Source organism: Lagenorhynchus albirostris, chromosome 7, assembly GCF_949774975.1.
Source record: "Lagenorhynchus albirostris chromosome 7, mLagAlb1.1, whole genome shotgun sequence".
NCBI lineage: Eukaryota > Metazoa > Chordata > Mammalia > Artiodactyla > Delphinidae > Lagenorhynchus > Lagenorhynchus albirostris.
Window position 1 is genome coordinate 17,702,442 of NC_083101.1, and position 12,055 is coordinate 17,714,496.

Genomic DNA, 12,055 nt, shown 5'->3' on the forward strand with positions numbered 1-12,055 from the left:
CAGGGGCACTGGTTCATGAAACAAGGCAGAAGGAGTAGGCAGGGGCTAGATGGTGGAGGCCTTGAGACCTTCACACAGTGCCTGCGTTCTCCACCAGGCACCTCCTCTGAATTCCCACTGCCGTACCTCTAGCGTGCACGGGAGACCCCAAAACACATTTGTGGAATGAAAGAGACCTCCCACTCCCAGAGTTCTCCTGAGTCCCCGGAACCCAGGATCTGCTACTTTAAAAATCTTATGAATTGTTTCCATATAATGTCAGTTGAGATTGAACTGTTTTCATGGATATTTGCGGGGGGAGATGTTTGTCCAAAGAAACAGTAGCCCGCTCGCCGTTAGAGACACAACTTATGCAGACCCGCACACACACAGATATGCACGTACAGTGACATCCCTGGGCTCAGAAGCACACCCCTCCCTGGCCTGGTCTCAGGTTATCCCAGTGATCAGGAGCACGGGCTCTGGATTGATCCAGTGAATGTGTGCTTACTGAGTACCAGGTTCTCAGCTAGGAGCCCCATTACCACTTCCTAACTGTGGACCTCAGTTGGACAAGTTCCTTAACCTCTCTGAGGATCCATGTCTTCATCTGTAAAATGGGAATAATAATAGTAGTTATAGAATTCTCACGTGGTGAAAATGGCATACACATTCACATGTATCTTGACACACACTACCTAGGACATAGCTGATGATCGACAAATAGGATCAATAAACAAATATGACTTACTCTTCTTCCTATCTGCCTCTTATTAGGATTCGTTAGTTGCCTAGTAGTTTATACCACACACACACCCACGTACACACGAGCTCTGAGAATCTGGATTTGTTTTCGAGCCAACTGAGTTTCAGCCAGCACCCTGCCATCCCCCCCATCACCTCCCCCAGGTGGGTGGATTCTGAAGTTGCTGTCTGGGTTCTGCGTGAGGTTCTCGGCCCAGTGGCACCTTCCCAGCTCTGCTCTTCCCATCCTGTTTTGCCTCCCGGGAGAGCTGACTAATGCAAAGGCCCTGGGCGCCCTCTGCTGGCAGAGGCCATGCAGGACTTGTGGCCGTCGCCCAGGCAGCCGCGAAGGGGCCCAGTCCTGAGGGGCCACCATTGGTCCTTGGTCTTTGCTGCAGCTGTCTTGTCATTCCCTGCTCCACCCCTGCCTCCCTCTCTCCCCGCTCTCCGCACTGGCCTTTGAACTCCCACCCTTCCATGGTCTCCCACCTTCTCACGCTCTTCCTTGAGACCCTCCCTGCGTCCTGCGAAAACCTTCCTCCGAGAAGGGGAGTGTGCGCTGGCCCCCTGCCCTCCTGAGGTCGGCCACTGTGCTGCCACTCCCTGAGGTCAGATTGAGGTCAGATTTGCCCAGAGTCAAGCCCAGCTTAAATAGAAGGCAGAAGGATTAGAGGAGAGGAACGTGGGGCTGGCAAGGGTGTCCCTGTCCCCCTCCTCTGCGATTATAAACGCATAGCCAGAGATGTGAAGTCGTGACCCTGGGTGGTAAAGTGAAAAGTGAGGAGCTTGCCTTCAGATCCCTCTTCCCAAATGCACTTGGTGTGTAAGTCCAGGGAGGTCAGTTCACGTCTCAGAGCCTCCATTTCCCCATCAGTCAAGAGGGGGTGTAATCGCACTCATCTCACAACGTTGGAGTGAGGGTCGTGAAGTCACCTGGAGAGCAGAGCCCCTCGTAATGAGTAACAGACCCCTTCTTTAGGCTGCAGCCTGTCTGGGCTCAGTGCACCCCGGGGTGCTACGGCTCTTCCAGCTTTGACAGCCTGTGACTGTCACAGGCAGTGTCTTCAGTGCCCCGCACCTGTGCAGTGATGTGGAGTGTGGGCTTTGGGGCCAGACCACCTGAGATCTCCCGCTTCCCGGCTGTGCGGTTTTAAGTAGTTACATAACTGCTTTGTGCTTGTGCTTTTCCACCTCCCAGCTAGGGGTCTTAAGGGCACCTAATTCATATGGTTGGGCGAGAACTAATGTAAAGTACTTGGACATCGCCTGGTGCATAGGAGGTACTCAACAGTTTTTGCCATCATTGTTATTGTGATTTCACTAAGGCTGGCTGAAGAGCGCTTAGGATCCCCGTTTTACAGATGAGAAAACTGAGGTTTGAGTGGTTTGCTCCAGGTTTCACAGCTAGGATGCAGTGTGGGCAGATCAGGAACTCAATCTTCAGAGCCATCTCAGTCTTGCCCTCTCCTATTCATAAAACAAGTGCTTGGGTCTCGTGGGGAAGGGACCTTTAGCCAAAAGCCTCCAGCCCATCCAGATCCCTGAGAGCTGGCCCTACTGACTGTTCTGTATGGCTCATCCATTGTCTCCCCCACCCAGCTGGGAAGATCTAAAGGACAAAGGGAGAAGCCAGTCTGTCTCTGGATCCTGAGTACCTAGCTCAGGGCTCCACCCCGAGTGTGTGCTCAGCGCATGTTAGTCGAATGACTAGGGCAGGAGGACAGTCTCCACCTCATTGTATGTCTAAGGGAAGGTCTGTATCATAAGAGGCCACCTCATGAGGGGGACAGGAAGAAACTTAGTTCCTTAGGCCCTGGTGGGAGTTACATGCTACCTGGGGGCACCTCCATGACCCCTGGCAGGTTCTCTTTTTCTATTCACGTGGTTGACCCACACGTCCAAGTCTGCAGACAAATCAAAGGCCAGCCACAAACACAGGTGGAACCCATGACAACAGGCACACGTGTAGACATAAGCAGGTACGGCTCTGCAGACAAACACGGGCACAGCCATGCTGCACACAACAGCGTGCTTAACTGTACAAGTGTGGGCCTAGAAACTCAACGTCGTGTGCACGCCTGCCCAGCAGACAGTCCAAGGCCCAGCCGCTTACCTCACCAGATGTGCAGTCAGAGAGACCAGGTTCCAATCCCAAATTTACCACCTCTTAACTCTGAACCTCATTTTTCCTTTCGTGTAAAATGAAGATAATGATAACTATCTTGTGGGTCACTGTGAAGACTAAATGATTAAATAGATGCAAAGTGCTTAGCGAGATCCTAGCAAATTAAGGATTCAATCAGGAATTGTCAAAGATGACACTGATGATGATGACGAAGATGCTGGTGATGTTGAAGATGGAGGCAATGGGTCCTCCCCTGGATGCTGACCTGCTCAGGGGTCAGACACCGAGAAGGTGTTCACTAAATGAATGACTAGAGGGTGAGCTTTGAAGGTGCCTGGGGTGGAGTGCATGGGGACGTGCAGTACAGAAAGGAAGGTGACCCAGGTCACAATGCTTGCTTGGCTGCCTTTGAACTGCCCGAGATCCAGGCTTCAAAGGCATTGCTTTGGCATCACAGATTTTTGTTTGCCTCTTTCTGATTTTCATTTCAAGGTTGCCCATTCCAGGTGGCAAAATGAAGCGATAAACCTCCCCTTCCCTTTGTTCTTCAATTCCCCCTCCTCCTCTCCAGATTGTAGTTAGTGTCTCTAACTCTGAGGATTTCTGAATAAGAAGGGACCTCAAAAGTCAGATCTGGATACAGAAATGCCCTGGAAACCATCCATGCTAAGTGGCTATCAAGTTCCCTACTTGCATACTCCCAGCTACAGCAAGCTCACCACCTCGCAGTGGCAGGCTGTTCCATTCTTAGGCAGGTCTGTTGTCTGGAAGATTGAAGCCTGCCTCCCTGCAATGCACTATCACCTCATCCCCCACACCTTAAGACTACCTTTGTTCAGGGTTCAGTGCCCCGAGGGCACCCCGAGGCTTGTCTTCTGTTTCCTGGAGTGGCCCTGCAGAGAAGCGACAGAGGTACCTGAAGAATTTAGGGCAAGAACGAGCACTAGCCTAGGAGTGGGGAGATCTGGTTTTGAGTCTAACCCGTTGGTTGTCTGTGAGAAATTTGCTCCCCTTCTCCCGGCCTCAGTTTCCCCATCTCTAAAAGGAGGAGTTTGATCCAAAGGGTCTCTTAGGATCCTTCCACTTTAGCACTCCAACACCCATTCTTTCAAGCCTCCCTTTCTCCAGCTTAGTCTCACCCGCTCTTTCTTCAAGCACTCCACACTCTCCTCAGTTCCCTTGCATCCTGGCTCACCGTTGTCACCGCTTATGTAAAGGGGCATTTAGCAGCCAAAGAGACAGTTTATAGAATATCAGACTGTGTCTTAGGCAGTTGGCAGCTTTCTCCCATTAAGTGTTTAAAACTACCCTGAGATCTGACTTTCATAGAAAAGGAAACTGAGGTTCTGAGTGGACCAGGAACTTGCTCAAGATCACGCAGCTAGTAAGTGGTGGGCCAGGACTGAAGCCCCAGCCTGCTGGATTCTGGAACCCGTCCTTAGCACCATGGCCTCGGGGCTGGGACTCAGGGAGCCAGAGGCATCCCACCAAGGCCGTCCACAGGCTCACGAGTCAGTCTCTTCTGTGACTACGAGCTCCCTGCCCTCCTTCCCAGCAGCACCTGCTGCCTCCGCTTCCTCCATCTGGCAGCCTCTCTGCTCCTCTCCACAGGGAAAACAACTTCATCAAGGACTTTCCTCAGCTGGCCGACGGGCTGTCAGTGATCCCGCTGCCGGTGGAGGAGCAGTGCCGGGGGGTCCTCTCCGAGCCCCTCCCAGACCTCCAGCTGCTCACCGGTAAGACACACATGCTGGACCCCTCCCCAGCCTCCCTGACCACACACCTGCTCTCCAGTCCATCTCAGCTCTCAGCACATCCAGGATGGGCCCTGCCAAGCCTCTGTGTTTGTGAGGGATGGGATGGGAAAGGGACCTACCTACCATTTCTTGGACTCATGGACTGTGCAGAGCTAGGGGCTTCCCTGAGACTCCAAGCTCTGAGCCGAGGCCAGATTTACTCTCTTAGCAAACTTCAAGTACACAGTGCAGTATTATTAACTACAGTCACCGGGCTGCACGCTAGACCCCAAAACCGCACTCATCTGGTGTAACTGAACCTCTGTACCCTTTACCCAACATCTCCTCATTTTTCCTGCCTCCAGCCATCCTACTCTCTGCTTTTATGAGTCCAACGTTTTTCAATTCCACATAAAAGTGAGATCATGCAGTTCATTTTTAAGTCATTTTAAAATAAAATAAGTGGACCTCCCCCATCCCCACCCCAACCAGGAGCCTCTCTCAGTTGACAGCATCTCAGTTACACAAGCTGTTTTTGAATGTGGGCACTGGGCCATCCTGGGGGGTTGGGTATCATTCCTCTCGTGTTATAAGTGAGGAATCTAGACTCAGAGAGGTGAAGGGACTGATCAAGGTCACACAGTAAATCCGTCAGGACTGGAACCGGGTGCCATGGCTCCAGGTCTTCTGCCCTTTTCACTCCACTCTGCAGTCCGTCCCCCAACCCCCAAGCTCTGTCTCTCCCCTGCTGAGAAGCCCTCTTTTGCAGGCTCTCCTGAGGCTTGTATTTTCTGTCCCACTGTGGGATGCCCATCTGTTCCACCTGATCTTCTCCCAGTTCCTCTCTTGCCCTTTTGGGGGACTTTCCCAAGATGTTAGGACCCTGGCTCTGCTTTTGTGTTACAGTACATTGTGGTTCTGCATTAGTGGTACAAACCCTTAGGATTATTAGTTTTGATTTGGGGATCCTTGGAGGTGTCCTCATAAAGGAACTGTTATATTTTAAGGATTATTATTTTTTGTTTTTTTTTTTACTTACCAGAAAAAATACCCTCCCCCCCAATCCCGGGGCTTCATTTTACCCCTAATCCTTTGGTGGGGATCTAGGATAGAGTCAGGTAAGATGGGGGTCAGAGATTGAGTAGGACTGGGGATGGGTTTTTGGTCAGGAATAGTATGCAAGGAAGTGAGTGAGTCAGTAAATAGGTATTTATTGAGAGCCTACTATATGTCAGGCTCTATTCTGTCTCTGCAGGAGTGGGAATAATATAGACCATGTCCTTGACCTCAAGGAGCTGACATTTCACTGAAGGGGCTTATATTTCAAGCTGGAATCCAGGAGGGACCAGGGGTGGGGAAAGTGAGGGATGGAGTGATGATCACTTATGGGGGTGGCCCAGGGATGGGGTGAGGGGCAGGGAAGATGGTTTGGTAAATTTCTCGATAATCAAAGGAGGCAGCAGCGTTGTTTTGCTTTGTTTTGTTTCCTTTTGGACACCATTCCACCAAGTGCCTAAGCTGCATCTGCAGCCTGCATCAGAATATCTGCCTCCCTCTATTGGGGACGGCCCCTCCAAGCCTGCTCAGAATTAGGGCAAGCAGTCATAGACGGGGCAGAGGCTGCCTGGGTGCTGGTGTCTAGTCTTCCTGTACAGACTGTTTTCTTTGCCCTGACTCAAAACACGGCCCTCTCCTCCTCTCCCACCCTCTCTCCTTCTCTCCCCGGTGTCTGCAGAGGAAGGAAAGAACAGGCAGAGCAGATAAACAGAGAGGACGTATTTGTAACAAAACAACCTCCCTCCAGTGGACATATCTTTGGGGATCATGAATATTTTACTTTAAAATGAAAAGAAAGCCTCTAAGAAATTATATTATTCCTGGGGCTAAGGGGGGAAAAAAGAGTTGATAGTAATGGACAACTTTAATACTGCAGTAATGTCCAGGAAGAAATCATTTGTTCCAGTGAGATTCTCATTTGCATCTTGGTATCAAATGTCTCTTTAAGTGCCTCCTCACCAGGGGACAAGAGAAAAGGACAGAAAATGTGCCTGCCATTTGCAGAGGATACACAACAGTAACAGTAACTGCTGATGTGACTAGCATTTCTTTTTCACGTATTTTTTCCTGATTATAAAAAAGAGAGTCTGCAGTGCTTAGAGCACAAAATTTAGAAAATGGAGATGAATAGAAATCAGAAAACAAGGATCTTTCGCACATCCGCCACACTAAGTTAACCACTTGCTAACATTTTGTTGTGTTTTTTTTTTCTTTGTTTATGTTTTGTCTACACTTGTGTTTCACACGATGCATTCTATGAAACATGAGTTCCAGTGAAACCTAAAAACGGGGCTCCTTGGTCAAAAATGTTTGCAAAATGTTATGCACTATCTTCACGTACCTTTAAAATGCATATTAATTTATTCAAGGTGCTGAGAAATTATACAGCTTTTTTTGTTTTAATCTTTTTTAACTTTGTTTAGCCAGCGTTTCTTGGTCTTGTTTGAAATGGTAACCTTTTATGTGTACGCACAGGTATTTTATGAGCTTCCAAAGGACATCTTATGTTTCCATGTTAGGAAACAGTCTGTAGAGGGTGAACAAACATAAATCGTCAGATAGCAAATGTGTTAGGCTTTGCACATGGTCTCTGTCACAACTGCTCAACTCTGCTGTCATCGTGCAAAAGTAGTCTTAGGCCGTATGTGATGAATGGGCTGTGGTTCTCTGGCCCCCAGTCCACACGTAGGACATTTCAAGATCACCAGAGGACTTCCACTGCTATTAATTTATTTGAGTCTCACAATACGCTTGTGAAATAAGATCAGCCCAGGTAGCCATGGTATCAGATGGGGAAACTGAGGCACCGTGCTATCTAGCACCCCATGGCAAATCGCCACCAGAGTTAGTGGAACCGTAAACCCATTCTTGCTTGTAGGGTAAAGGGGGCCATGTGAGCTGTAGAGCAGAGAGAAAAGGCGGGGTTGGGGCTGAGGTCAGAGGCCAGGAAGGAAGAGGCCTGGAGGTGGAGTCCAGATAAAACCGCCAACCCCAGAGAGAGCCCTCACCCTAGGGCCGAGCCTCTGTCCACTTAGAAGAGGTGGCTGTCGCCCAGAGCCCAGGGCCGCAGGGTGGGCTTGTAGGGTGAGGCCTCTACGTGCTGGGCTCACATGAGCTTCTTCTTCCCTCCCCAGGAGACGTCAGGTATGATGAGGCCATGGGTTACCCCATGGTGCAGCAGTGGCGGGTCCGCAGCAACCTGTACCGCGTGAAGCTCAGCACCATCACCCTCTCGGCAGGTGAGGACTGCCGCCCGCAGCCAGGGGGCGTGGCGTGGTTCAGCTCAGGTCCGCCAAGGATGCTGGCCCTGGAGATGCTGAGGGAATGAGGCCACGCCCCACCCCCCCTCCACCACCCCCCCTCCATCAACAATCTCACAGGGAGGGCAGATGGACAAGCAGGCAGGACGGTGGTGTCCACACACTGCAGCAGGTCAATGCAGTAAGGGGGCCGCTGTCCATTCTGGGGAGTCAGAGAGGCTCCTGGAGGAAGGGGTGTCTGAGCAGGGTGTGGGGGATGAATAGGAGAGAGGGGCAAATGATAACCTAGGTCACACTTACATTCTCGAAGCACTTCAGGTGTGTGAATTGTATGAGTTCTTTCAGGAACCGATTCCTCTGGTTTCTCCTGGCTGATTTCTTTTCCTGCCCATTTCCTACTCAGCAGTAATGCAGTCCCTGCTCCCCTCCCCCCACCAACACACACACACACGCACGCACGCACGCACGCACGCACACACTGCTCACACTTTGTCCACATGAACCCTGTGCTTCAGCTGATGGGGACAGTTTGTTGTTCTTAAAATGGGACACTTTCTTTCTTGTCTCTGTGACTTTGCGCACGCTGTTTCCTCCGCCTGGATCTCCTCGCACATCCTACGATACGATACTCGGAGATGCCTCCCCCATTATCTCTACCCTTTGGAATAATTCAAGGAACTCCCTGTGCTCAACTGCCTATATTAAGCACTAACAAGTGCTTGATTCACATCAGAATCCTGTCTGTCTCCCCCACTAACCTGAGAACTGTGGGTAGGGCTTGGGTTTTATTTATTCCTGTACCTTACATTCCTGCACGTTACTGGTGCTCCGTTTTGATGAAGGAATAAAAGATAAACGAAAACTGAAAAGTAAGGAAATGAAAACTGAAAAGATGGGGCCTGGCCTTGGGTTTTCTACCCTGACTCTTACTCATAACACTGCCACTGGGTTATTGTCCAAGTATCTTGAAATGGTGGGCGAGCTCTTTTCTCCTCTATTCTCTTTCAATATCGCTTCGTTCATGAACAACATGGAACTCTTTTAGCCTGGGTATGGGGAAGTATAAATAGTAATTATGGCTGACATCACCCAAGCGCTTTATAATGTTTCATATCTTAGGGCTTACATCAGTCTCGAGGGGAAGGCATTCTTTATCACTTTTTTTTTCAGATAAGGAAACTGAGGGTCAGAGAGGTTAAGTAACTTGCCCAAGGTCACACAGCTAGTAAGTGGCAGAACAGGAGCAGGGCAGGGATTTGAAGGCAGTGTTGTCTGCCTGGATAAAGAGCCACAGGGCATCTCCATGGTGTTATTTACTACTTAACAGAAACCATCTCATTATTAACGCTGCTGCATTAATTACCCAGCTGCATGGGTTAACAGGTTGATGGGGAGGGGTTGTTCTAATCAAGGACCCATTCTTTGAGCCCTGTTTCTGTTTTTACCACCACCCACACCTTTACACCTGCGCTTGTGAATAACACTGCCGTGTTCCTGTTAGAACTACAAAGGTGTATCTACTTTAATTAATCAATAATGACGCTCCCGAGAACTCCCTTGTAAATCAAATGTTTGCAAATTGGAGCGCATTTTTCATGTGGAAGAAGAGCTTGCTCTTTTACATTCTACTTTGATGTGGCACAGAATCAGCTGTTCTTATAATAATGGGCGTCGGTGTGTCTGCTGTGTCCGGGATCTGTGCCGTGAACCTGGTTGACTTGTGGGTGGGGAAGGATGCATGTGCAGACTCAGAGACAAATAGGACAGACCTTCTGCTTTCAAGGTGATGCCTGTTGAAGGTGCAAAGGGTGGGTGCTCCAGATGGTGGGAAAAGCTTCTTGGGGGAGGGGTGACTTCCTGGGGCCTGAAAGCATGAGTGTGACTTAGGGAGGAAGTGGGTGTCCATTCCAGGTAAATCGTGGGGTTTGTGTTTGTGTGTGTGTGTGTGTGTGTGTGTGTGTGTGTGTGTGTGTGTGTGTGTGTGTGTGTTGAGAGTGTGGGAGGGATATACATAAAGAAAAAATGATGGAAATCCCAGATCACATACAGGAGAAATAAGAAAACTGATTTGGCCACAGATAAAGCCTGATGTATGTAGCTCATGGGAGATGACCTTGGAGGCCTGGGATACCCAGGTAAGGTCATTGATCTTTATCCATAGCAGGGAGGAGCCCAGAAGGTCTTAAGGCCCCTGGAAAAATAGCTTGGTGACCTGCCTGTAGGAGGAGAAAGAAGGCAGGGGGGCAGTGGTTACTGAGTGATTGCTGTGCAGGCCCCATGCCAGGCACTGAGGACTCAGGCCCCTTTGGCATAGGACTAAAGGCAATGGAACAGCAAGGAGGCCCTTGACAATGGCAGGAGAAAGGACATAACTGTTGTTTTAGGGAGGCTGAGGCAGGGACAGAAAGGGAGGTGATGTTACAGGAAGCTAAGCCAGGGATCAGATATGAGGACACAGACTGTCTGCTGAGCCTGGGCCAGTGCAGCCCCCAGGCTCCAGCCGTGGACCGCTCAGGCCCTGGATAATTGGGTACATGGGAAGTGCGTGCATCCTAGGGTGAGAAGAGAAGTGGGTTGGAATCCTAGCTCCTCTGGCTGGAGGACCAAAGGCAAATCAGCTCCAGTTTATGACCTTTGACTTGCTCATCCACTTGACAGGGCTTATTATGGGTGGGACTGCAGTGCTGGGCTGAGGTTAAATTAGACAAAGTGTCCGGAACATCTAGCAGTGTGCCTGGAACACGCTAGGTGCTCAGTAGATATCAGCTTTGATTTTTCCTGGTTGTGATGTTCAGGTCGCCAGCTATAGGCCTTCCCCTGCTGTTGATTCCCTGTCAGTCCTAGTGTCTTGTGTGTCCACCAGCGAGAGCAGTCTTTGCAAAATAAGTGAGGGAAAGCTGTGCACATGTGGCTGCCACCATGGTGACGGATAAAGCACCAAATCCAGGCTTGTCATTTGCTGGCCACCAGCCTCCCAAGCCTGACCACCTCTGCGTGCTGCTCCTCTGTCCAGGCTTCACCGACGTCCTCAAGATCCTGACCAAGGAGAGCAGTCGGGAGGAGCTGCTGTCCTTCATCCAGCACTACGGCTCACACTACGTCGCAGAAGCCCTCTATGGCTCCGAGCTCGCCTGCGTCATCCACTTCCCCAGCAAGAAGGTCCAGCAGCAGCTGTGGTTCCAGTATCAGAAAGGTAAGCCTGGAGGGCTTGCTGGAGGTGGTGGCCAGACGCAGTGTGGAGGCAAGGCTGCGGGGCAGATAACTGAGCTCCCTGGGAGCTAAACCCTGGCTCTGCCCCACAGAAACTGGGTGGCCTTAGGCAAGTCCCTGCCCCTCTCTGGGCTTCTCGTTCACTGTGGATGGAATGAAGGGCTGTGTGATGCTTTCTCAGGAGTCTTTCAGTTCAGGCATTTCCTGAGAGCCCGGGGTGGTGTTCCGGACTCCAGAACCCTGGCCTTCTACTGCACGCTCCTTGTTTCCCACTCTCTCCCCTTGAAACAACTGCCAGGGTCGGCGGGTGGAGGAGGCTGTGGGGTGGGAGTGTGTCTCCTTGACACCTTCTTCTCTTCAGGCTCTTGAAAGAACCCAAGAAGAGCTCTGGCTCCTTTGGGAGCAGTCACCTCATGTCTGGGGGACAGTTTCAAGCCTCTGCCATGGAGAGACTTTTATCCTCAGGGAGGGTCAGCAGATCTTATTTCCCTCCGATTCTCAGCTATTATCAGAATTGGAATTTCCCAGACGCAGGAGACCAGTCTGTGCCACTCCCCTTGGGAAGTCCATTCCCTTCCCACCTCAGTTTTCCCTTCCTGTGCAATGGGTACTTTAGCCATTCCTGTCTCCCTCCTACATTAAAGGAAAGTGGTTTATGCAGTAGCATTTGGAGAAAGATGGAACTATGGCACACACGCATTATGTATTGTAACAGGTCCATGTAGTCACAGCCCCATTTCACAGATGAGAAGATGAATCTCAGATAAGCCAACAAGTGCCCTGCAGACACACATAGCAGGGTGAGGATCACTTCCTGTTACCATTGTTACTATTATTATCAATTAATTTGAAAAGAAAGTCTCTCGATCGACAGAAAGGGTGAGGAGTAGTGTTAAAACGTGCTTGCACCTTCTCCATATGGACCAGCCATCCTATCTCCAAGA

The 12,055-nt window shown here is 50.3% G+C and overlaps 1 protein-coding gene across 10 annotated transcripts in view; it reads left to right on the top strand.

Annotated features, from left to right (window-relative positions):
• ASTN2 (astrotactin 2) overlaps positions 1–12,055 on the top strand; it is a 925,730-nt gene that overhangs the window by 674,630 nt on the left and 239,045 nt on the right. For 7 of the 10 annotated variants that reach the window (XM_060154506.1, XM_060154516.1, XM_060154507.1 and 4 more), the window contains 3 exons: positions 4,460–4,584; positions 7,776–7,880; positions 10,915–11,094. The exons of 2 other annotated variants lie outside the window; for them this stretch is intronic. In XM_060154506.1, the coding sequence (XP_060010489.1) occupies positions 4,460–4,584; positions 7,776–7,880; positions 10,915–11,094 (410 nt within the window). The remainder of the gene's footprint in view (positions 1–4,459; positions 4,585–7,775; positions 7,881–10,914; positions 11,095–12,055) is intronic. One more of the 10 variants, XM_060154513.1, reaches the window with a different exon arrangement.